The 27305-nt window shown below is 38.9% G+C and overlaps 1 protein-coding gene across 1 annotated transcript; it reads left to right on the top strand.

Moving 5' to 3' along the window:
- Positions 1-340: 340 nt before the first annotated feature.
- LOC107770127 (prolyl 4-hydroxylase 1) lies at positions 341-25899 on the top strand. Its single transcript, XM_075224982.1, has 12 exons — positions 341-511; positions 2553-2600; positions 5229-5294; positions 6548-6600; positions 7784-7849; positions 8699-8773; positions 22211-22285; positions 22540-22610; positions 22706-22757; positions 22901-22990; positions 24414-24506; positions 25490-25899. Exons 1-12 carry the CDS (start codon positions 448-450, stop codon positions 25595-25597), a joined length of 861 nt encoding a protein of 286 aa, XP_075081083.1. The 5' UTR covers positions 341-447; the 3' UTR covers positions 25598-25899.
- The last annotated feature ends 1406 nt before the right edge of the window (positions 25900-27305 follow it).

Below are 27305 nucleotides of genomic sequence, written 5' to 3'. Positions count from 1 at the left end.
TTAAGGACATGAGCAGAAGGGTATTTTCATCCGGACAGTTAAAATTTATTAAAGCAATTGCTAAAAACTAAAGACATTTTAAACAATGACTTAAAAGTAAATACATGTGTTATTAGTGGCTAACCGTGCACTTCCCCCTTCCTTTCATTAAGTCTTCGTGTTAGTCCAAACTCTTTTAACGTACCCAAATAAACTTTACGTGTGATTTCGTCAAACTCGGAATTAAAACTGACGGTGCAATCTTCTATGCAGAACGTACAACATGTCTATAGCAATTTACCAAATAATCCCTCTTTATTCACTTTCCTAATACTCCGGGAATCACTCAAATTTACACTTACCTATAAATAAATCAGTTAAAAAAAACCAAACTACAAAATCCTCCATTTCAGTTCAGATATCTGCGGAAAACGCAATACCCATCTCGAGAAAATCTTGCAAAAAAAGATGGCTTCGGCAATGAGAATTGTTTTCGGGCTTCTTACACTTGTCACATGTGGAATGATTCTCGGTAAAACATTTCTTCAATCTTTTTTAGCTACTAATTTTTATATGTATGTATCTGTTGAATTTGTGGTTGTTTGTTAATTCTTGAATTTTCTCATCCTGCATTTGCGGTTTTGATCATCATAATTATCATCACTGGTGTTTTTTGCTTTGGTTTGGCATTTAATCTGGACTAACCAAACACCCTATTTGGAAAAAGAAAGGAAAAAAATGGTGATTTTTATGTATATATTTTGTTTGGAAATGGAGAACTAAAAAAATTGAACTTTTGGGGTTGGAGTGGAGTGGGTGCTTGGTTTTGATCCTTGATGGTCATTCTTGCTTGTGATATCGCCTATGTTGCTCAATTTTTCAAAATTGACGGTGAGTGCGTGTCGGATCCTCAAATGTAGCTATTTTTGGAGGATCCTACAAGGGTGTGGCAACTATTTTGGAGCTGAGCAAAAACATGAAAAAGTTATGGTGATCTTTTTTCTTTCTTTTATTGAAATTAAGACATTAAAGTGGATTGGTGTGTTTTGATGGTGAGATAATTGGACTTTTTACTACAGTGTTGATTAATGAGGTGGGCGGGTTTTATACTTGATCGTCATGCTTTTCATGATCTCGAGGCTTATGGAAAAAGAGAAAAAAGAAAATGGCCAATGTTTGTTTAATAGTAGATTTTAGTGTGAACTGTTTGTGCAGGTGTGGTGGGACGGTTGAGTTCTTTATCACATTGTTGATTGTTGAGTTTGGTTGAGGTTATGGTATTGTGAGGATGTTATTGAATGGACTCACTTCACTTAAGCTAGGAAAATCAGTAGTTGTTCTCTAAAGCAAAAAAGGAAAAAAAGAAAAAAGAAAAAAGAAAAAAGAAAAAAGAAAAAAGAAAAAAGAAAAAAGAAAAAAAAGGTTACGGTCTTATTTTACAAAACTATGAATTTACAGAACTTTTATTGGTTTTTTTTGGGGGGAGGGGGAGGGGGAGTTTAGTCTTGATTAGCTTTGTTGCGTTCTGATTTGGTTCAGGTTATGGCATAATAGGGATAAGGCAATTAGTATTATTTCCCTTGTGAAGCTAAGATGTCTTACAGTTAGTTCAGCGGGTTCTTTTAAGCTTTGATCATCTAAAGCGAAAGTTTCATAATTACACTAAATTAATTCTCTAATATAATCACCAGCACTTGTTGTGTTTATGAACACCCGTCGAGTAATATAATGTTCTTACTAAGTAGGGTGAAGTAATGCAAACTAAACCGGTGCTTTTGTGAGATGAATATCATCACTATCTCGTTTGGTACTATTTAGAGATACTTCCGGAGCTTACATGATGATCATAATTTCATTCTTTTCTTTTCATGGAATAATGACTCAGCATAACAAACTTTTCTATCATTAATCATTAATTTGATACAGAAAATGAGATTCCTAGACAAAAAAAATAAGCGCAATAGAGAAAATTAAAAAGGAAGTACTTTAAGAAACTTGTAGACATGAACCGTGAGATATTGGATAGTTTTTGGAAAAGATACCTGCTGTTTTCTTTTGTTTCGTTTTTCGGGTGGACGGACAAAAATGTCTCTGATTTGCTGTTCCTCTTAAAATGCTGGAAGAAGTAAAAGTTGTCTTTCTAGATCAGATGACTTTATATTAAAAGACCTAGTGGGGCTACACATTTTCTACAGGAGCATCCGAAGTGTTTACTATAAGATCCCGATCCTTGACCATCCCGTCGTAGTCTTATCCTTCAAAAGAATTTGTGGTTTTTCTTAAACTTTGGGTTTTCTCTGTTTTCCGTCTTGTATTCTGATCAAAGAATACATATTTTGACGTGGGTTCGAACCTTGCTGCAGACAAAAGCCTAGTATTTAAGTGGAGAAGGGTAGAGGGGCTGATCCATTATCCACTGAGTTCCAAACCGTGTGCCACTGGCCCTCGGGGATTTCTTGGTTATAAAAAAAATCGAATACATATTTTGAATTTTACTGATATGGACTTTTGGTTTTCCTGGTTGGATTTGTTGCTGAATGGAAACTGATTAGTTTCTGTCGTGTGATGTGCAGGAGCTTTGATTCAACTAGCATTTATTCATAGGATGGAGGACTCACTTGGTATCTTTTCTTGGTTTATAGTAGATATTTTAAAATGATTGTTTTTCTTTTATCTTATTTGGAGGGCTAAATACTTGCTCCATCATTCTGCTCATTTGTAGTTGCTGTGGTATCAAATAATCAAACCAGTACTCCATGTTCCACTGCATGCAATACCAAATAGTAATTATTATCAATGATCTTATTATATAAGGGCCACTATTGGTGGATCCTTTAACTAACTATTTGAACATTTTTGGCAGTTCAGCTTAGTGAAAGTAGGCAATACTCGCTCTAATTATTTTTTCTTTTGTAGTTGTGGTTTCTCCTTTTCAATCAGATTCCAGTGGATGCAATACAAAAGAATGTTTACTTAAGGTTCACTTTTGAGGGATTTAGTTCATATAGTAGCTATTTGGAAAATTTTGACATGTCATTTTGTGCTTAAGCGTGGTAAAATTAGGGAAGACTTTTATGAATTTGAGAGAAAACAAGTACTTTGTTGTTAATAGAATGTGGAAAAATTGGATTCACATGTTATATAAGATCTTTTTTTGCTTTCATTTTTTCCTTGTAATAAATTCCTTAAAATTATGAACCAAGGTGGTGTCAGAAGCATTTACAATATGTATATGACATATTCTCCTCTTTCTACTGGTCCTACCCAATTATCCATGCACAGAGGTATTTTCTCCCTCACTTGCTGTTCTATGCTACCAATTGATCTTCTGTTCCTCTAATTCCATATTGTGTAAAAGACGCGCAGTGGTGCTAAGCTTATAACTGCTCTCCTTCCCTTCTAATTTTTGGCCTCCTGCCCTCCTCTAGCATCCTACAAACTCACCGAGTGTTCTTGATAGCAACCCAACTAGTATTAAGTATTAACTATTAAATGCTGAGGAGATGAGATCCACTGTTGGATAGCCAACGTGCAATGCAACAAGAGAGGGTTATTGACTTATTGTCCTCTCAGCACTCTTGCACATATACCAACTCACCATAGTCCTTTCTCCTCCTTATATTATCAGCAATGAAATTCTGCTTCATGCCACACCTCCTTAAATTATCGGCTGTATGAGTTGTGTTTCATGACACACACCATGTGAAGAATGTAACATTTTTGGTGCCGTCACGCTCCATAATGCCTTCTACTCTTCAGTGTTACTGCCCCAACTTTTTTCGGTGAAAATCTTGTAGCCTACCCTCATCAAACCTTCCTATTGTCCTTCCCTTCTATTTTTACTATAGACTTTGAGAAGGGATTCCTGGGCCTTCTTCCACTTCCAATCCTGGATAACCTTTCTGAATCTTATGTCCCATGAAATTTTCTTTCCTGATTAACCAATGTTGTGCATCTCTCATACACCACAGCATGCCACAACAACAACAAATCCAGTGAAATCCCACAAGTGGGTTTGGGAAAGGTAGTGTGTACGCAGACTTACCCCTACCCTAGGAGGGTAGAGACGCTATTTCCGATAAACCTTTGACTCAAGAAAGACTGAAAGAGACAGTAGAAACAAGCAATATTAACAACAAGGGCCAGAAAGATAGTAAAGCAGACTAAGAGCCAGAAAATAGACGGAAGGAAGCAGTAGCATCAAGCATTGACCACAACAAGATACTAAGAAACCAACGCGGAAGGTAATTGGAAGACAACATGTAAAATTAGCAATCTAAGAACAAGAAAAACTACCAAACTAGCCCTAATATAGGACACATGCTTTTTCCATTTCAAAAAAGAAAAAAAGAACACTACCAAACTAGCCCTAATACCACTGGTACGGATCATAAATATGCTCGACTACCTACTAGCCTTCTACCCTAGTTCTCGATCTCCACACTCTCCTATCAAGAGCCATGTTCTCGGTAAGCTGAAGCCATGCATGTCCTGCCTAATCACCTCTCCCAAATACTTCTTTGGTCTCCCTTTACCTCTTCTCATACCCACCAAAACCAACCGCTCACACCTCTTTACTGGGGCATCTGAGCTTCTCCTCTTCACATGCCCGAACCATCTAAGCGTCGCTTCCCGTATCTTTTCCTCCTCAGGGGAGACGCCCACATTTACCCGTATATCCATACACCATAGCATGCATCTGTTGAAATCATACGTCTCCCCACACTATACGCCTCCCAAAATGTGCTCTATTGCCATTCTGGATGATGTAACCGACAAACCTTGTGAACTCACTCCTTCTTCATGTTCCCATTCCATAAACCTTCTAAACTCACGAAAATGCTTTCTTTTGGTTTTATAAGTATCAAGTTTACCAGATTCAAGGAAACAACCATTCCTTTTTTTACCTTGGATCAGGAACAGGGGTAGTTGTCTTCTCGCATCGTTACTGCTTTGCTTGTCCAACTACAGTAAGCAGGAATGGTGTTACTTACTTTCTTTGGCTTATTCTGCTTCTATTCAAGCTTCTGATATTATGTTTATCTTTGAAAGTACTTTATCAAAAACAATAGCTTTCAACACAGTAAGATCTTTGAGTCTAAGCACTTCATATTCTGCTACAATCCAGCTGTTAATTGTGATCACTGCTTGAGATGTTGTTAGTATTCCATTGAAATTTTCCTCTTTACCTAATAGAATTTTGTGTAAGTGACTTCCTGTACCGGGCTGCCCTTTTTGACTTCCTGCAGACAGAGAATCGTCTTTTAGTGGAAAGCATGCAAGTTTAGCTGGCAACAAACATCCGTTAGCAAGAGGTTTGTGTTGTTTTTTGACTGTTTTTTGCTCTGCAATATACTTTATGTTGTTCAGCATGAGTTGGGCTCTTTGCTCGCGTAGGCGCTGCTTCAGACTAGGCACTGAGAATCTAAGGCATACTTCCCACAGTCTTTTTCTTGAAGAGCGTGGTACTAAACAATAAGTATAGTTGGCAAAATGATCTAATTAGGAAAATATTGTGAGTAAATGTGTTTAAAAATTAGAATAGGAGCTTTCTAATTTAATATAAGAAAAGTAGTTACCAAACTTAAATTAGAAACTTAAAACTGCATCGTTGCATCTGAATAAAAAATTTAAAATAATTTTTGAACTTGATTTATACTATTTACTTCTTACATTTCAAATATTTTCTCTTCAATTCCTTTATCGATTTTTTTGAGTTAAAAATTCTCTGTGTGTGTGTGTGTTTATGTTAGGATATATGTATTTTCATTTGCCTTTTCACTAAAACAAGCTCGCACTCAATTGCACTTTGGGTTAATGCTCCCACAAGCTCAACTTTTTTGCACTTCCGCCTTTGGCAACATTGCGTTTAGATTTTACATTTGACCATGACCTAAGTTTTGTCTTGCAAACTCATATACATACCTACATTGGTAGAGTAATATAGTTGAGTTCTGTATGATCTGATCTTGCATGTAACTGCTGTGTTCGAGAAGAAAAAGGAAAACAGTTGTCCTTCATTCCACCTGTAACTAAATGCCACTTCTACTTTGATACAAAAGTCTTCAGAAGACTTTGCACTAACTTATCCTTGATTGGTCGATCCCCCTCAAAAGAGATGGCGTGACAGAATAATAATCAGGTCAAACATGAGTTAGTTTATGGATGTCCACGTATCTTCTTTTATATTGTGTCTGGAGACATAAGAATAGCCTAAGCAGTAGTATAGTGTTGGTTGGCTTCAGTCACTTAAGGACTATGTTGGACTGTTGATTACTTGGGCATTAGCAGTAATCAATTGGTAATTTCCAGGAAATCGTCTTGGTTTCATTACTTTAGTGATGGTTGGGTCATGTAATGAGTATGTTGGACTGTTGATTGTCTTAGGCAGTAATACTAACCAATTGGTAATTCAAGGGAGAGTAAGCATCTTAATTTCCTTATTTTCTTTAATATCTGAATAACTATCATTACAGCAAAATCTTTTTGTCCACTTTCCCTCTGAGATTTAGCATGAGCACATGGTGTACTTCCCTGATATCCTGATTTTTCTGCCCTTTTTTCTCAGGAATCTCTCATTGGGGTTATGACAAAGAAGCTGTAGCACTACGTATAGGATATGTAAGTCCAAAGTTATGTTTCATTTTGAAAAATTAACTTAAATAGCCCCTACCCAAGCGCTTAAACTTAAAATAGTCGATGGATGTATAATATATGTATAATTCACGTATAATATGTGTATAAACATTGAATAATCTTTGTGTGCTGTCTAGAAAAAGTAAATAATGAATTCAACCGGCTATTTGTGTAAAGATCCCTTTCATTTTTTGGAAAAACCTCTCTTTCTCAACTCCAGGCCATCCACTGTATGCTTTATAGTAGAAGGTACTGGTGAATTCGGCTGGTAGACATGTCTTGCCTACCAGTGCAGTTTCCACATTCAAGAAAAGTCTTTCTACTATATATATAGCAAGAGGAAGAACTACCAGTGCTACTTGTTGAGATAGCTCATAGATGTGAAGTTTAAATATTAGACTGTAGATATCAATCAGTTGAAAGATCCGAACTTTATAGATGTATGTGGTGAAACTAATACTGTGCTGTATTATATCTAACTTTTCAAGAGTAAACCATATTTCTCTATGCAGTTAGACGATGAAAGTAATATAATGTTCCAATGAGTTCTCCTTGTGCTAGTAGACCATAAACTTGTCTACCTTCCGGTCTTTCTAGTATCCATGCTAGTCAAGCAGGTTCTTATTTTGGCACTGGAGAGGAGTTTTGTGTACGTAAATGTACAAGTAGTAGATCTTATGGTGGAATGTTGATCAGGTAAGCCCTTGGGGAAATGGAAAACGTGTAGTTTTCTGATCTCCAACAATACCTGTTATCGGAAACAACCAACCCATTTTCTCATGGAACTGATTTCTTATTCTATCTTATGTTCTGACAAATAAAGCCTACTTGGTTCGGAAGTGCCAGACCGGGACCCCCTAGAATCACTTTTGGGCAGAGAGAAAGTCATGTTCATTTATATCCGTGCCCCCCCTTTTTTTGAGCAAATGAATGGTATTCGCTGAAATGAATTAATAAATAGAGAATCTCTTTTGTTATTCTTGTAGACTTGCATAAAAAAGTCAAATTTTCTTCATTTGAGAACTAGGAGAGCACGCCTTAACCAAAATCCATGCATTTCTGGACTATGTTATCCTGTAACTTAAACTGAGCAGCTGCATGAATATCATTACTGCTAGCTTCTGCTTTGCTATTTTAATTATGTCAATTTCTCATACTGCTCGTGCAGGTGAAGCCTGAAATTATTAGCTGGAAACCAAGAATTATATTATTTCACAACTTCTTAAGTGCAGAGGTATGCCAGTTTTATATTTTTCTTCTTCATTTCTACCACTGCATATCTCTGTCTGTTAACTTGGCCTCTGTGTGTAATACGGCTACTGTATCTTTGATGAGATTAAAGTTTTGGTTGGTAATATATTGGATTGTAAAATGTTTAACAGTTCTGTTGTGGTCTCTGCTCCAATTTTACCATGAAATGTACATACATACATATTGTGTATGTGTATATAATATATATATTTATACATATGAACCAGGAGGTCACGGGTTCGAGCTGTGGAAATAGCCTCTTGCAGAAATGCAGGGTAAGGCTGCGTACAATAGACCCTTGTGGTCCGGCCCTTCCTCGGAATAGCGGGAGCTTAATGCATCGGGCTGTCCTTCTATATGTATGTATAGAGAGAGAGAACTGCTATCAACGTATCTTTTTAAGGAAATTGGTCTTCTAGCTAATATTTGCTTGAGGTTTGATTCCCTATTTACTAAATACTGTCAAAGTCATTAATACCTAAAAAGTGAATTTTTTTTAGTCAATTTAGGGTTACTGTAATGGGTGACAAATTTCGTTATGCTTAAATTGCTCTTGCGCATGGTTTTCTTCCTGCTATAGTATCAAGTTTCATGCTCGAATGCGAAATAAAAGAAAAAATGTGTAAAACGTTAATTAGAGTGCTTGATACGAATTTGAATGGACGCCAGGGAGGGTGGTTGAAGACTGGAAGAACAATAAATCTTAAATCTTGATATTTTGGACATGATCAAATTTTAAATTGTTTGCAAAATCGTGTTGGATTTGTTAATTTTAAAAGCATCATGTGTTTGTGATGATAATTTGGGAATTTAATATCTATTGCCTTCACAGGAATGTGATTATCTTAGATCGGTTGCCATGCCCCGTCTTCATGTTTCAACTGTTGTAGATGCAAAAACTGGAAAGGTATGCACACTATGCAAATGATTCTCTGACATTCAGCATCTACTACGATTTTTCTTCTGATGAGTTCAAATTTTTTCCACACCCTGTTGTGCTCATCTATTGTTGAAATGTGCTTGTGAGTTACCACTAGTTCTTAATAGCAAATTAGTTTTGCCTATACAAGTACTTCTGGTTATAGTTCAAGTTACAGCTACTGCTTTGAATTTTGCCTCTAGAAGAGCACTTTCAAATGCCACCTCACCTTTTAGTTCATCTGACAGTTCTACTCATATTCTTCATTTGACATGGAGAAATCACATACAAAACAGCCTGGAGGTTACAGAGGGTTGTTTCTTATACATTAATCTCATACCAACAAGGACATAATTTCTAGCTAAGCCTCACATTTTAATTTCCAGCATAATTAAGTTAGTCTTTCTACTGGGAAAGTTGATATATGTGCTAAAATATATGCAAATTTTATCAATTCTGTATGCTTGAGAGGTTTTCGTATAAGTCTTAACATTTGGTATACACATCTTAACATTCAGTAGGGAATGATGTGTATTCATATCTTAACATTCAGATGTATATTCAGATTCAAACGTTTTAATCTTAGTACACATATTAATATTCAGATGTGTATTCAGATTCAGACATCTTAATCTTAATAAAAACAAATGAGGCCTTAGTCTCACTACGGTCGTTTGGTTACTAACTTAAGGATACTAAGTCGGGGATAGAATATGGGATTGTATTTATTCCATGTTTTGTTATGAGTATTAGCTAATAGTGAGATAAATTTTATGTCAAAAATGGTGGGATTAGCTATCTCATATAGAAGGTGGGATAGCCAGTGTTGTGAAGAGCGTGAAGCGAGAAGCGAAGCGCTCGTTTTTTTGAAGTGAAGCGGAATTAAGAAAAATATTAAAATAAACATTGCATAGACAACACATGTTACACATGTAACTACATACAACACATGTAACTGCCAATACTAAAAGAATTGACAGTGAGACTAGGAACAAAAGATGAAAAACTGAAGGAAAACAAAAATTTGGCTGCATTTCGTTGCATTTTTAAGGACTGAAACGAAAATAGGAAGAAGAAGAAGAGAATGAGAAAAAGAAGAAGAAGAAGAAGCAGCAGCAGCGGATGCTTCTCGCTTTTTTGGCAAAAGCGGACGCTTCAACCTACCTACTACGCTTCACCCTACAGAAGCGACATAGTGGCCGCCTCGCTTCGCTTCAGCGCTTTAGCGCTTTTCACAACACTGGGGATAGCTAAGCTGGGATATCCTTTTCTATCCCACCTTGTAACCAAATGACCCCTAAGTATTAAGATTCATTCTCATGGTTTCTAATATTATGATGTTGTTTTCTAAAATCTCTTGAGATCTCTAAAGAGTGGAGACAAAAATAAACCCAATTATTTAGAAAAGAGCCGATAAACATTTAGAAACCTATAAACAAATAACTTGGTATGCATTTGGGTGATATTTTCCTTTTTTATTCTATTTTTGGCGTTCAGAAAATTGAAGAGCAACGTAAACCTAAGTGGAAGTGTGTATGACGGGGAATAAAGTAAAAAACATTTTTTATTGGTGAAAGAATAGTCCTCATACGGGACATGTAAGACTATTTCTCAATCAGGGGCTTGATTAGTGTTTTTTTCTTCTTTTGATTGTTAAGCTTTCTTAGCAAATTATGATGGAAAAGTTGGGCACCCAAGGGTTTGGTCTAGAGGTCAAACTGGGTGCATACCTTGGAGACCAAAATTCAAATCCTAGTAGAGACAAAAAACGCTAGGTAATATCTTTCCATCTATGCTGGTGAGAGGTAACTGGTACCCAGTGGAATAGTCGAGGTGCGTATAAGCTGGCCTTGACACCACCATTATATAAAAAGGGGAAAAAATTGGAGGTATAGTGTGGCTTCATGCTGAGGTGTAGTACTATAATGATGCATGCTGGAAGAAGGTAATCAAAGAAAAATATGGTGCATTGGGAGTAAAATGTGGGAGAACTCGAGCTCAAATATGTGGTTCCACAGTAGGTAATGGCGAACACATCAGTTTTTCGCATGATAAATGGTTATGAAGCTGCACTTTGAAAGGAATACCTGAATTATTTCAGTTTGTAAGACATCCTCAGGCTACACATGCAGTTTACAGATGCAACTCCTGGAACATTGTATTTTGGAGAAGCTGCTAAGACTAGGAAATAAACAACATGATCGAGTTATTTACTAAGCTGGAGAATGTAAGACTTCATCTCAGGTGAAGGACAGGTTGAAATGGGGCAATAGTGAAAATGGATAGTTCACTGTGAAAGCATGTTATAGCAATCATTACAGGAACAACAAGATTGTTGAACATTGGCTCCATAATTTGGAAAACAAGTCCCAAAAAAGGTAGCTCGTTTCAGTCAGATAGCATTTCTTGAAGCCTGCCTTACAGAGGACAATCTTAAGAAGACAGTTATTCACCCATATTATCCATTAAAAAATAGGTCGGATAACTAACGTTTTAAAAACGGGTCAAATATGTATAAGAACCATATTATCTACTTAGAAAATGGATAACCAATAGATAACTAATGGGTTTAACTTTTATATTTGTAAAGCCTCAAATTGGGGGTTCCTCAAGTTTGGGAGACTAGGAATTCTCCCAAAAATGATCATATTCAAGAAGCCATCATATGGATATATGTTGTTGTTGTTGTGTGTTACCCGTTTTCGACCCGCCCATATCCACCCCGCCTCGCCCGCTTGCCACCCCTATATATGTTGCATGAAACAAGCTGAAGATTGTAATCACCTCTTTCTTCACTGCTCTATAACAAAGAATATGTGGCATATGTTTTTGTGTCTTTTAGGGGTATGTTGGTTAATGCCCTGAGATGCCTCAATTAGTTAGGGACAATAGATAGCTGGAAATCCATCATTGGTATTTGGCAAATGGTCCCATCTGAGGAATTACACATGTTCTGATGGAATATCAACTCCCAGCCACTCCTTAAAGGCATAGTTGTCTGATGAGCCTTTTCTGATTGTGCAACAACAACAACCACCTAGTATAATTCCACAAGTGGGGTTTGGGGAGGGTAGGATGTACGCAGCCTTATCCCTACCCTGGAAGAGCAGAGAGACTGTTTCTGATAGACCCTCGGCTAAAGAAGGTGAAAGAAGCCCTGATAGCAAGTAATAGCAAGACAAATAATTAGAAAACTAAATCGACGATAGCAACAGAGTATATGAAAGAGGTATCGATAACAAGTAATAGCAAGACAATATATTTAGAAAACTAAATCCAAGGCAACAAACGAAAATATGAACGAAATATTGCTAGCAAACTACGGAATTACCGATGGGAAGTAATAACGGAACAAGACATGCGAATATAGCAAACTAAGGAAAAAAGGGTACCGTACTAGCACTAATACTATCGAACTAGAGAAGACAAAGGGAAACACACGACTACCTACTAACCTTCTACCCTAATCTTCAACCTCCACACCCTTCTATCTAGGGTCATGTCTTCGGTTAACTCAAGCTGCACCATGTCCCGTCTGATCACCTCTCCTCAAGACTTTTTTGGCCTACCTCTACCCCTCCTCTCACCTCCCAAGACCAACCTCTCATATCTCCTGACTGGGGCATCTGTGCTTCTCCTCTTAACATGCTCGAATCATCTCAACCTCGCCTCATGCATCTTTGCCTCCACAGGGGCCACTCCCACCTTGTCCCGAATAACTTCATTCCTAATTCTATCCAACCTAGTATGCCCACACATCCATCTCAACATCTTCATTTTCGCTATTTTCATCTGCCGGACAGTTTTTGACTGACCAATACTCTGTCCCATACAACATAGTCGGTCTAACCACTACCTTGTAGAACTTACCCTTAAGTCTCAACGGCACACACAAGACACCGGAAGCGAGCCTCCACTTCATCCACCCTGCCCCGATACGGTGTGTGACATCCTCATCTATCTCCCCATCCTTCTGAATTATAGACCCCAGATCCTTTTTTTTTTTAGAAGGTAACATATTTGTATATTAGTATATAGACTTCACTAAAATTGTGAAGTCACCTATAATTACAAAAGGGAGTGCCCAAAAAAAGAAAACACTTATAATCCTTGGTCTTCTCACAAGGAATCTAGCACATCAAAAATGGATTCATGATCCTCCCAAAACTTTCCCTTACACCAAAAATAGAAAAGAGCTAGACATTTCATCTTCATCTTCTGGATGTTACTAGACTTGTCTTCAAAACATCTCTGATTTCTCTCTTTCCAAATTGTCCACAATATGCAGGCTGGGACAATTCTTCATCTCTCTTTATGACTAGAAAGATTACCCTCTTTATTCCAGCAAGCTAGAATATCAAGTAATCTTCCCGGCATTGCCCATAAAATTCCCCTTAGGCTGATGAAGATTCTCCATATTTCTACAGTGAACTTGCAATGCAAAAAGAGATGACTAATTGTCTCTGCCTCCTCTCCACATAAGTAAAATCCAAAGCACAAGTGGAAACCTCTCTTGATTAAGTTATCTTGTGTTAGAACCGCTTCTTTTGCTAGTAACCATGTAAAACAAGCAACTTTGTAAGGGATTTTTACTTTCCATATCATCTTCTATGGCCAACATCCAATCTGATTATTAGAAAGGTTGAATTCCTTATAAGCAGGCTTAACAGAAAATTTCTCGTGCCTATTCCCTTGCCATATCATGTGGTCTTGAGTAGAGTTGATTCCACTGAATAGCTTCAAAGTATTGTAAAACTCTATTACTCTGTCAATCTCCCAGTCATTTAGTAGTCTTCTGAAGGTAAGATTCTAACCTTGATAGACCCCACATACTTGAAACTCTCTCTCCTGGGAATGACTTGCGTATCGAGCCTCACATCCCCGTCCGCCTCCTGGGTAACGCCGCTGAACTTGCACTCCAAGTATTCTGTCTTGGTCCTGCTCAACTTGAAACCCTTAGACTCCGGAGTGTGTCTCCAGACCTCCAGCCTCTTGTTAACGCCACCTCGCGTCTCATCAATCAGGACTATGTCATCCGCAAATAACAAACACCAAGGCACCTCCCCTTGAATGTGTCACGTCAAAGAATCCATCGCCAGGGAAAACAATAACGAGCTAACTGCTGATCCCTGATGCAACCCCATCTCAACCGGAAAGTAGTCCGAGTCTCCTTCTGCTGTCCTAACCCGTATCTTAGCTCCATCATACATGACCTGAATCACTCTAATATACGCTACAGACACTCCTCTAGCCTTCAAATATCTCCATAGAACCTTCTCTCGGGACTTTGTCATAGGCTTTCTCTAAGTCAATGAACACCATATGCAAATCCTTCTTCACCGCCCTAATACTGCTCCACCAATCTCCTCACAATGTGAATGACCTCAGTAGTCGACCGTCCCGGCATGAAACCAAACTGGTTCTCGGAAATGGACACACTCCTCAACCTCCCTTCAATCACCCTCTCCCACACTTTTATTGTGTGGCTTAACAACTTGATACCCCTATAGTTATTGCAGTTTTGGACATCCCCCTTGTTCTTATATAACGGTATCATCGTACTCCGCCTCCACTCTTCGGGCATCTTCTTCGCCCTTGTCCTAAAAATGACGTTAAACAACCTAGCAAGCCATTCCAAGCCCTCCTTACCCACGCTCTTCCAGAATTCCACCGGGATCTCGTCTTGCCCAGTCGCTCTACCCCTACTCATCCTGTGCATAACCCCTACAACCTCCGCCACTCGTATGTGTGTACAGTACCCAAAGCTGCCGCTCCGAGTACTCCAACTCCCCCAGCACAATGCTCCTATCTCCCTCTTCATTCAAGAGTTTATGGAAGTAAGACTGCTATCTCTGCGTAATCTGTGCTCCCTCCAATAAAACTCTACCCTCCTTGTCTTTTATGCACCTTACTTGGTCCAGATCCCGGGCCTTCCGCTCCCTCACATTCGCCAGCCTGTACAACTTCTTGTCCCCGCCTTTATCTTCAATTTCTTCGTATAAACGACTAAATGCCGCGGTCTTAGCCGTAGTAACCGCCAACTTCGCCTCCTTCCTAGCCTTCTTATACCCCTCCCTGTTAGCACTCTTTTGCCCCTCGCTTATACTCTCTACTAGCTTCAGATATGCCGCTTTCTTGGCTTCCACTTTCCCTTGAACCTCTTCATTCCACCACCAGTTCCCTTTATGGCCATCAGAAAAATCCTTCGAGACCCCTAACACCTCTCTCGGCACCTCTCTAATACAACTTGATGTCATAGACCACATACAACTCGTGTCCCCGCTACTCCTCCAGGCCCCCATAGCCAGCAACTTCTCCCCCAACTCCTGGGCCTTGTCCTTAGTCAATGCACCCCCACCTGACCCTAGGTATACCAGACATAGCCCTCTTCTTCCTCGTCCACCTGATCTCTAAGTCCATAATCAAAAGCATATGATGGGTCGTAAGGTTCTCACTCGGGATGACCTTGCAATCCGTGCATAAACCTCTATCACATTTCCGGAGAAGTAGATAATCAATCTGGGTCTTGGCCACCGTACTCCGAAAAGTTATAAGGTGCTCCGCCTTCTTCGGGTAACACGAGTTAGCGTTCACCAGCTCAAAGCTTTAGCGTACTCCAACAACGAAGTACCTCCTCCGTTTCTATCTCCAAATCCGAAGCCACCATGCATGCCGTCATATCCCCAGGCAACCTCCCAATGTGGCCGTTAAAATCACCCCCTATAATAAGCTTATCGGTGGACGGTATACCCCGCACCAACCCATCCAAATCTTTCCCAGAAGCGTCTTTTAACCTCCTCGTCCAAACCCACCTAAGGCGCGTAAGCACTAACTACATTCAGAGTATACCCTCCCACGACTATCTTAATGGCCATCAACCTGTCATTCACCCACTTAACCTCAACTACTAGCTCCCTTAGATCCTTATCAACTAAAATGCCTATCTCGTTCTTCCCTCTCACCCTCCCTGAATATCACAACTTAAACCCATCAGCCTCCCGAGCCCTGTTCCCCACCCATCTAGTCTTCTGAACACAAGCTATGTTAATCTTCCTCTTATGGAGAATCTTTGCTAACTCTATAGACTTCCCCGTTAGAGTCCCTATGTTCCATGACCCCACTCTCAACCTAGAAGGTGCCTTACCCCCTGCCACCCTTGCCTCTATCCCCCGCTCCCCCCGAAGACATGCCCTCACTCTATCATAGCTCGGCGTGGCCACTAGACCAACACAAAGCTACAAAAAGAATAGACTAAAAAGGAATAGACTAAACAGAAACCTACAGGTACACAAGGTGCTAATAAGGGATACAACCAAGCAGAGACAAACTATGTATTAGCTATAACACTAAAGTAATAGACACAGATAGATATAAGCAAACAAGTCTGAAAATGTTGGTTTATGTTTAGTTAACAATGACATGCTGAAAATGTTGGTTTATGTTTAGTCAACAATGGCATGCCAATTGGAAGAGTTGGTGGAAAGAGTTGGTGTGGATGCTAGGAGGAAGCTTCCTCCTTTGATGTCACCCATGACATCAAGAGGAGGTAGTTTGATGTCACCAATGACATCAAGAGGAGGTCTTTACCTCTATAAATAGATGCACTCCTTCACTTGTAGAAATCATCCCAAAATAATACAATACATTGTAGTGAGTAGAGAGTTAAGAGAGAATTCTCTTAAGTGTAATTGGGAAATCTCCCCTTCCTTTGTTAATATTAAAAGGGCAATTGTTCTCTGGTGGACGTAGGATTATTTTGATCCGAACCACGTTAAATCTTGTGTTCTTTCTTTTACGTTTCCGCTAACAATTGGTATCAGAGCGACATGATTCTTTAACGATCCAAGGAGAAAGAACAAGCAAATATGAGTTCCATGAAGTTTGAAATTGATAGATTCAATGGACGCAACAACTTCAATATCTGGAAGATCCAGATGATGGCGTTACTGCGGAGGGAAGGTTCAATCCATGCTATTGACGGAAAGTATCCTACGGATATATCAGCTCCCGACAAGGAGAAGATTGAAGGGGATGCATTGAGTGCAATCCAACTATCCCTTGCACCTAACGTGCTTTGTGAAGTGAGTACGGGTACCGAAGAGACGGCCAAACAGCTGTGGGAAAAGCTAGAAGGGCTATACCAAGACCGATCAGTGACAACAAGAATGTTGTTACAACTGCGTCTTCACACATTTAAGATGGGGTCAGGTACTTCGTTACAAGATCATTTAGATGCGTTTAATAAACTTGTCATGGACTTACAGATTGCAGGAATTAAAAGGGAGGAGGAGACGCTTGCATGTGCTTTGCTATTTTCATTGACTTCAGGATATCGTGATATTGAGAATTCAATGATGTATAGCAAGGAGCCTATCAAGCTTGAGCAAGTGCGGCAGGCACTTAACTCTAGTGATGTGCGGAGGCACATTGAAGGAGATAGAGATGACCAGGCAAGTGGCCTCTTTGTAAGAGGCCGGACTAGCCAACAGGGAAAGACCAAATCAAAGCACAGATCAAAGTCTCGTGTGAACAAGAAGAATACAGAGTGTTGGGGTTGTGGCAAAAAGGGGCACTTTGAACGAGATTGCCCAATGTCAAAGTCCAAGGAAAAGGCGAGTGCATCTACAGTTGAACAGGTACATAATTTTGATAATGATTATGTACTAACAACATCGTGTAATAATAATAGTAGTTATGAAAACAAATGGGTGTTAGACTCTGCTTGTACTCTGCATATGACATTCCGAAAAGACTGGTTTAGCAGCTACGAGAAAAGTGGAGGAACCGTAGTAATGGGCAATAATGCAACTTGTGCAATAGTTGGCATTGGCTCAGTTCGGGTTCGCTGCCATGATGGAATCGTGAGGACTATTACACAAGTCCGTCATGTTCCTGATCTGAAGAAGAATTTGATCTCCTTGGGTACTCTGGATGAACAAGGCTACAGGTACATGAGCGAAGCAGGAACTATGAAGGTGACTAAAGGTTCTTTAGTCATGCTGAAAGGCAAGCTGGAGAACGGCCTTTACACATTGGCCGGAAGCACCATTGTTGGCTCTGCAAATGCATCTACAGTGCAGTTATCTAATGATGACAAGGCAAGACTATGGCACATGAGACTGGGTCATATGAGCACACGTGGACTGGAGATGTTGAGCAATCGTAAACTTTTGGAAGGCGAGAAGATCAGCACGCTTGACTTCTGTGAGCACTGCGTTCTAGGGAAGCAGAAGAAGGTCAACTTCAGCACTGGCAAACACAAGACAAGAGGAGTGCTAGACTACATCCATTCAGATTTATGGGGTCCTTCTAAACTTCCATCGAAGGGCGGAAAGAGGTATCTTCTCATTTTTATTGATGATTTCTCACGAAAGGTTTGGGTGTATTTTTTGAAGGCAAAAAGTGATGCTTTTGAAGCATTTAAAGAGTGGAAGATTTTGGTTGAAAATCAAATGGAGCGGAAAATCAAGTATCTTCGCACAGACAATGGCTTGGAGTTTTGCAATGAAGAGTTTAATGAATTCTGCAAGGTTCATGGGATCTCAAGACATAGGACTGTCAGACATACCCCACAGCAGAATGGAGTTGCCGAGAGAATGAACAGAACTCTTCTTGAAAAGGCTCGTTGTATGCTCCTACAAGCCAAAATGTCCAAAGTATTTTGGGCTGAAGCAGTTCACATTGCTGCTCATATTGTCAATCGATCTCCAGCATCGGCAATTGACTTTAAGACTCCGAATGAGGTATGGTCAGGTGAACCCTCTAACTATTCATACTTACGAGTATTTGGGTGTCCAGCTTATTATCACGTTAATGAAGGAAAGCTTGAACCAAGGGCTAAGAAGGCCATATTCGTAGGGTATGTGGATGGAGTAAAAGGGTACAAACTTTGGTGTTTGTCTTTACTCAAATTTATAGTTAGTAGAGATGTCACCTTCGATGAATCCTCTATACTTGATCCCCGTAAAGTTTCCGTGGAGTTTTCAGGAAACAAGAACAACGAGCAGGTGGAGCTTCCGGTGGAGCTTGCCAAGGAAAAGGATCAAGAGACTCAGGTTAAAGATGAGTCAGAAGATGTAGGCGTTGAAGAACTTGCTGTCAATGAACCATACACAATTGCGAAGGGGAGGGAGAAGAGGCAGACACGAGAACCGGAACGCCTTATAAATCAAGCAAACTTGATTGCATATGCGTTCGTAGCTGCACAAGAAGAGATTAAAGATCTGGAGCCCTCCTCGTATATTGAAGCAACTTCTTGCAAGGATGCCGCACAATGGCAGTTAGCCATGACTGAAGAGATGGAGTCTCTTCACAAGAATCAGACATGGGTCTTAGTGAAAAGACAAAAGGGGAAGAGGACAGTTGGATGCAAGTGGGTCTACCGAAAGAAAGAGGGAATTCCTGAAGTGGAAGATGCTAGGTTCAAGGCGAGATTGGTTGCAAAAGGTTTCAACCAAAAGGAGGGAATTGACTACAATGAGATTTTCTCTCCGGTCGTGAAGCATAACTCAATTCGCGTGCTACTAGCATTGGTTGCACAATTTGACTTGGAGCTTCAACAGCTTGATGTCAAAACTGCTTTCTTACACGGTGATCTAGAAGAGACAATCTATATGGATCAACCTGAAGGTTTCCTAGCTGAGGGAAAAGAAGATCACGTATGCCAACTAAAGAAGTCTTTGTATGGTTTGAAGCAATCCCCTAGACAGTGGTACAAGAGGTTTGATGCATTCATGACTACACATGAATTCTCAAGGAGTGCATTTGATAGTTGTGTGTATCACAAGAAGATGTCTGGTAACTCAATGATTTATTTACTGTTGTATGTTGATGATATGCTTATTGCTGCTAACAACATTACAGAGATAAATGCTTTGAAGAAACTATTGAGTAAGGAATTTGACATGAAGGATTTAGGAGATGCAAAGAAAATCCTTGGTATGGAGATTTCAAGAGAAGACGATGTTGTACATCTTTCTCAGAAGAGGTATATTGAAAGGGTTCTCGAGAGATTCAATATGCAAACGTGCAAGCCTGTAAGTACACCATTAGCTCCTCATTTTAAACTTTCAGAGTCACAAATGCCTCAGTCCGAGGATGAGGTGGAGCATATGTCAAAGATTCCTTATGCCAGTGCAGTTGGTAGTATTATGTATGCTATGGTATGCACACGTCCAGATATTGCTCAATCTGTAAGTGTGGTAAGTAGATACATGTCCAACCCAGGAAAGAGGCATTGGGAAGCTGTCAAGTGGATATTGAGATATCTCAAAGGAGCTTCTGGTGTTGGTCTTACCTTTCGAAAAAGTGGTACAGGTATTTCAATTCTCGGTTATGTGGATTCTGACTATGCAGGAGATCTTGACAGAAGAAGGTCCACAACTGGATACATCTTTACCCTCGTTGGCAGTGCCGTCAGTTGGAAGTCGACTTTGCAGTCGATTGTCGCTTTGTCTACGACAGAAGCAGAATACATGGCAGCAGCGGAGGCGGTAAAGGAAGCTATCTGGTTGAAAAGTTTAGTAGCGGAATTGAGTTTGGTTCAGCTGGAATCAACTCTTAGATGTGATAGTCAGAGTGCTATTCATCTAATGAAAAATCAGAGATTTCATGAGCGCACTAAACACATTGATGTCAGATTTCATTTTATTCGAGATGTTATTGATGAGGGAACTATCAAGGTCGTGAAGGTTATCACAGACGATAATGCTGCAGACATGTTGACCAAGATAGTCCCGCTCGCTAAGTTTGCACACTGCAAGGACTTGGCGGGGGTGTGCATCAACTGATGCAACTCCGAAGAGAACAGTTGCTAGGTGGAGGTGGTATGTTCAATAATGGTTTGATTCTTCTTGTTTCTTACAACGGGGTTGCCCAGTAAGCTTTAGAAGTTTTGGCCAGAGTTGTTCACACGCTCGAAACGCAAACCAAGGTGGAGATTGAAAATGTTAGTTTATGTTTAGTTAACAATGACATGCTGAAAATGTTGGTTTATGTTTAGTCAACAATGGCATGCCAATTGGAAGAGTTGGTGGAAAGAGTTGGTGTGGATGCTAGGAGGAAGCTTCCTCCTTTGATGTCACCCATGACATCAAGAGGAGGTAGTTTGATGTCACCAATGACATCAAGAGGAGGTCTTTACCTCTATAAATAGATGCACTCGTTCACTTGTAGAAATCATCCCAAAATAATACAATACATTGTAGTGAGTAGAGAGTTAAGAGAGAAATTCTCTTAAGTGTAATTGGGAAATCTCCCCTTCCTTTGTTAATATTAAAAGGGCAATTGTTCTCTGGTGGACGTAGGATTATTTTGATCCGAACCACGTTAAATCTTGTGTTCTTTCTTTTACGTTTCCGCTAACAAAGTCTAACTAAATATAATTTAAAACAGGATACTGTAGATGTCAAAGATACAGGCAAGCAAAAAAGAAAAAAATACCGATACCACGAATACCAGAGATAGAACGAAAGAACCTGGAGCAAGTTTTCCTGAAGTATGTCGGATCTGCTCAAGATCACTGACAGTCCTGCTGCGTCCCGCCGGAAAGCTGTTCGGAAGTCGCCGGAATTAATGAAACTTGCGCAAATTGTGCGGTGTAAATAATTTGGATCATCTTATGAATTTCGTTAGATTGTCAGAATCACTGTACAGGGCTATATCCTTTCTGCACTTATTTGCATCCTCTGGATGCTTGTTTTCTTGTTTGTTGAGATGGTAACATAATCCTCCGGATGCTTGTTAATGAAATTCTTTACTCTTTTTTTTTGATGACTCTAAAATCCGTCTAGGGCCAATCCTTTGGACCAATCGTAGCCTTTGAAACTCGGGAATAATGGGGCAGCCGTCTACCCTTCTCCACTTAAATATCTGGCTTAGTTTGCATAGCGCAGGGCTCGAACCTGTGACCTAAGTCACAAGTCCCTCAACCTTTGTCACTTGAACTAATCCCTGTGGCATGAAGTCCTATACTTAATCCAAAAATAAAATAAAATTGTTGATTAGTTCTCTCCTCGTCACAAGGAGAAACCACCTAAGAGGAAAAAAAAAAGACATGCTTTTAGCTCTTCTAATTTGAAGGAGCGAGTTGTTGAAGAATACGGGAACAACCACTGATGGACAGAAATTTTCTGATGATAAACACGCTTTTTCTAAAGTTAAACGACCTCTACTTTTAAGAATGTCCCCCTGAAGACTAGTTCAGCTCAAACCTTTGTCAATCAACTAGATAATGAAATCGTCCTCCGTGCTATTGCTTTAGGTTCAAACTACATGATTTGTAATTTTAGGAACCCCTTTCTTACTAGTCTAATCTTATATCGCTGTAGTTTTTATAAGTGCTATGCAAGGTATTTGTGATTTTCTGTCCTTGTTGTTATGTGCATGGAAGTCCAATTTGACTGATAATTTTGTTTTGTTCGCTAGGGAATTAAGAGTGATGTCAGAACAAGTTCGGGAATGTTTTTGAGCCCTGATGAGAGGAAGTATCCCATGATACAGGTCTGTAAAGCACACGGGTCCTTTCAACTCCTCTTGTTCTTTCTTCTTCTTATTCAAAGCTCAACATGATATGCTACTATCTTTGGCAATATCTTGCTGAGTTAACAAGGTTCTTTTATCCCACTTGGGTTCCCCTGTCTTCCACTTGCATTTTTTCTTGTGTATAAAATAACATTCCGATTATGTGGTGATTGGTATTGATAGTAAAAGTTGGTCTTACATTGGTGATTTTCTTTGCATTCCTGTACTTCCAGGCAATTGAAAAACGAATTTCTGTATATTCTCAAATACCAGTTGAAAATGGGGAACTCATTCAAGTGTTAAGGTATGTATTATGAGAATTTGCATTTTTCTGTTTTTCATAATGAGATGGAAAGCTGATATGTTCAAGTATCAAGGCTAACATCTGCAGAAGCACAGGTATGAAAAGAATCAGTTCTATAGAGCCCATCACGACTATTTCTCTGATTCAGTAAGTTCTTACTCCAATTTATTAGTTTGTTATTTCTACTATTGGCTTATTTTTCTGTTTTCTATTTGTCATTTGGACAGATCTCTTTTCACATATCAATTTACTGTTGTCAAACTGAGTGATTCACTTACTTTATTTTGCAGTTTAATGTGAAGCGTGGAGGTCAACGAATAGCAACAATGCTCATGTATTTGAGCGACGGCATTGAGGGGGGAGAGACATACTTTCCTATGGTAATTACTCATGAAACCTTGATTGAAAACTTCTTTCCTGTATGATTGACACTTTATTGTCTCTGGTAGAGTACTCCACTTGGATTGTTTGAAATGTATCTATTATCAGATGCATTCAATCATATTCAGTCAATTAGATGATTAGCAGAAGATATTTTACAAAAAGAGAAAAATTGCATAACTAGTAGTTTCTGGAGGAATTAGTTTGTTTTTGCTAATATTTAGTCTCTGGAGGGGTTTTTGCAAGAGCTTTCTGCTGCTATTAGTGTCTTTTTTGTATTTTATGTTCCATGTATGATGCTTCCACCAGGATAATATGTCTTGTGAATGTTGCTTGAATGCTCGTTATAACTTGCTGTTTGTGTTTGGGATAATGAAATCGCTCTCCAGCAGAATTACCCTAATGGATGCAACTTTCTTCAGCATATTCTACAGTGAATAAGAATGATAGATTCGCTTATCTTTTTTTTTTTTTTTAATTTATATTTTTATAAGATAGTTGCTGTTGATCTTATGTTGGAGAGTCAGTAGATGTTCCATCTTTTGTCCAAGTTCTCAAACGTTTGGATACTTGATTTCTTTTCGTTTCATAGTTGAAAGATGTGACAATTGAAAGTTCACCTACTAGCAATTTCAGAATTACTCTGTATCATGCAAGCAATTTTGTAATTCTTAGAGAATATGTTGGACTAAAATTATGCCCTTGTGTTATCTCGCCAGAACATCTAACCATTTTTTGTCCGAGCAAATGAATTATAATTCTAAAAATCGTCCATGTTAATCAAACCAAAATTTATAGCCTTTAACCTTCTCCGGCACCCTGTAATCCTATTGCTACCCCCTACAAATTATTGTATTCCTAATAGCTAATGCGGTTTATGGTGGTTTTGCAATTCTGAGAAGGTTGTACGACGTAGGAATAGTTTGCAGGGTCTATAAAGGCAGCATAGAAGGAAAGAATGGGGTGGAGGGTGTAAAAATTCTATTGAGTTAACTTACTGTTTGATTCTAACTTTTTGTTTGATTTTGTTCAGTACATCTCGAAAAGGACTAAATTGGCTTATTTCAGATAAAACTGCGTACAAAATTTGTTGAGCACAGTATTTCAGGGAGAAATAACAGAAATTAAACTATAGCTTTGGGGTTAAATGCCTAAAAGTGAGTTTGTCTTGTTATGTGTTTTCTCTGAAGACGATGAAGATGATAGGTCAACTTAAGTTTCTCGCCTCTGTATTTCTTAAAGATAAAACTGCTTGTGATACCAGACTATGCATGCTTCTTATTCCAACTTCGGTGCACCTGTGACCATGCATGTTGATTCTTCCAAATTTTTTCCTTTTCCATCTCTGTTGCACATTTAACTTTTTCTTTTCGACGTTTCTAATTTCATGCTTGTGTTTCAATTTGGCAATGCTGTCTTCAGGCTGGCACTGGTGAATGTAGCTGTGGTGGCAAAATGATCAAAGGGTTATGTGTAAAACCTACTAAAGGAGATGCTGTTCTTTTTTGGAGCATGGTTAGTGTCTTCACCTACCATATGACCTTTTTGCTGGAACTTTTCACAAAGATTTCATCTATAAATTACTCCGCAAATGTTGGCCTAGTTGCTTTTAAGATTTTAATAACTGCATATCCTGTTAGTTGTTTGACTTGGCATCCGTAATCTGTCACATGTCCAGTATTTCAAGCAAAAGTCTCTTTACTTGAATCTAGTTCCTTTATGCATCATCTTGACATGAGGGGATATGAGGACTATTATTTCATTTATTTGCCTGATACAGATAAGGTTACTAATCTTTGATTGAAGGTGACAGGGTTACTAATCTTTTTACAGGTATTAGACTAATAAAAGCTTCTGCCATAGGTTACTTTGGTTATCTATAGCCAAAGCATGAGATATTATAACTTTAAATGAGGATTATTAACGTACGAGCTTTTAACTATGCGCAACAAACTTACACATGTTTTTCATGTTTGTATGTAAAATGGTCGACTCCACATAATCAGTTTGCCCGATATTATCTCCCTAGTTCCTGAAAAAAAGAAGTACCAAGGTGTAGCGTGTGGGTTCAATTCTCACTGTCTTCTTTCCCCCTTCCCGGCCTTCCTTGATTCCTGATCCCCCAGTGTAATAGAATCAGAAAAAAAGGAAGAAAAGAAGGAATCTCAAAAATGGGCATTAGGCGTGTGATCGAGGCACTTCTGCATGTCACTAAATTCAGGACAACAACAACAAAAAACCCCAGTAAAATCCCAGAAGTGGAGAAGTGGGGTCTGGGGAGGGTAGTGTGTACCCAGACCTTACCCCTACCCCGGGGAGGTAGAGAGGTTGTTCCCGAAAGACCCTCGGCTTAAGAGGATGAATAGAGAACTTGTCACTAAGTTCAGGACATGAAGTGCTTTAGTTTCTATATTTATGAAGTTCTTTTGTTGTATGAAACCATATGTTCCATTTTGTCAATGATTGATCACTGGTATCTGTTTTCTTTTTAATGCCAGGGGCTTGATGGACAATCTGACCCTGAGAGTTTACATGGAGGATGTGAAGTACTCTCAGGAGAGAAGTGGTCAGCTACTAAATGGATGAGGCAAAGACTTGTATCCTAAAATGTTGATATATCTTAGAACATTTTTGTCCTATAGTGTATCTTGATAGGGAAAAAAAAGAAAAGAAAGGGGACTTCAAATATCTTTTTGTAAAATTAGCAACAAATGAACTAGGAAATACAGTCATATATAGTTTACTCATTGAAGTAAACTTGAGCCATCCTGGTAAATGACTAGCAGAACAGGGGAGTGATAGCAAGGGAGATTCCTTCTTTGGCCTAATTTCACTGCATGTGTAAGGAAAAGGTTGCCAATTTTTCCTTTTCTGTCCCTCATACCAAACAAAGAAAGGAAAATTGTTGTTCTTGATTTTCTCAATTTTCCTTTTATTTTCTGTTCCTCCTTCCTTTTCATGTCTAAACACGCTATAAAACGTTTTAAGATGATATTAAGCGAAGTTAAGGCGGGAGTTAGTATTAATCCTTAAGTCGATTGCCAAAATTTATTTCGTTTTTCAAATTGAATGTTTTATTTTTGTTGAACACAATCACAAATCACAACTGTCACACCTCCTTTTTACACCCGAGGGGGGATATAAGGGAGTTTTTTCAATTAAAGTGACATAATTTGAAATGTGATTATTTATTTTATTTCAGAGTCGCCACTTGAGATATTTATTATGGTGTCCCAAGTCACCGGTTTATTTTAAATTCCAAATTGAGGAAAATCGACTTTATTTAGAAGTCTGCGAAACCAGAAAACTAGGTATGGAATTCTGTTAACCCGGGAGAAGGTGTTAGGTATTCTCGAGTTCCGTGGTTCGAGCACGGTCGCTTAACTATTAATGATTGGCCTAATTATGTGATTAATTACTAGTTTTAAACCTATTGTGCATTTTTAACTTTATAACCGCTTTTATTTATTTAACTGCTTTTAGAATTTATGGAATTATTTCTTGAACAAGTTACGATTGTCGTATAATTGCCGTTTTGGAACACACCGCAAACCACGCTACATGAAATGCACCCGCGATTCGCGACATGTTTATTTTTATTATTATTAAGGGTGTTATGGTCGGCTTACATGAAATGCACACCCGAATTTTGGAATTAGGCATTGTAACTATGTCATGGGAATCGTACCCATAATCATGATGGTTTATTAATCGCGGCTAAAACAAACTACGAATGTTTATATTTAAAACTAATTCGAAGTTCAATATAAGGCTACTAATTATATACATGTTTGGGGTAGATGTGTTGCACCTTTAATTATTTGGACAAAGAAATTGGGCCAGCAGTAAGCCCACTAGATTATTTGATCGAAGGAATAACGGCATTGAGGCTACTTGAGCTCGAAATTAAGCTCTGAAGTAAAAAGAACCTCAACGACTTTGCCAGGTCCTAATTTGACCATGGTTGTCTCATCTTGGGCTAACATCAGGCTGGCCCAGTCACGATTATTTACTGACTAGGCCTGTCACGGCTTTGCGGCTGAGGCCAACAAACTAGCACGACATACATATTTGTCCCAACTAGTATTCGATTCATTCTAACATAAAGTCAGAAAATAATTTGAGTTATGAAATTGATTATACTATACATGACTTAACAGTACATAGAGGGAATAAGTTAAGCGATCATAAGTTAATGATGTAATTTTAAAAGCAGGCCTGTACTTGGAGTCAAGCTTATTGGGCTTAATGCCCAGGCCTATTGGCCTAAATTCAGACTTAGGCGAAGTCATTTTTTCTTAACTGGGCCAGTTT

The sequence above is a fragment of the Nicotiana tabacum genome, chromosome 11 (assembly GCF_000715075.1).
Source record: "Nicotiana tabacum cultivar K326 chromosome 11, ASM71507v2, whole genome shotgun sequence".
Classification (NCBI taxonomy): Eukaryota; Viridiplantae; Streptophyta; class Magnoliopsida; order Solanales; family Solanaceae; genus Nicotiana; species Nicotiana tabacum.
This window is presented reverse-complemented; position numbering and strand designations above follow the sequence as displayed.

Excerpts from the sequence above, each read along its gene's own strand:
- LOC107770127 (XM_075224982.1), top strand. The coding sequence starts at position 448 with ATGGCTTCGGCAATGAGAATTGTTTTCGGGCTTCTTACACTTGTCACA. Across the intron at positions 22,758-22,900 it reads ACGACTATTTCTCTGATTCA|TTTAATGTGAAGCGTGGAGG; the intron begins GTAAGTTCTTAC and ends TTTATTTTGCAG. Across the intron at positions 22,991-24,413 it reads GAGAGACATACTTTCCTATG|GCTGGCACTGGTGAATGTAG; the intron begins GTAATTACTCAT and ends TGCTGTCTTCAG.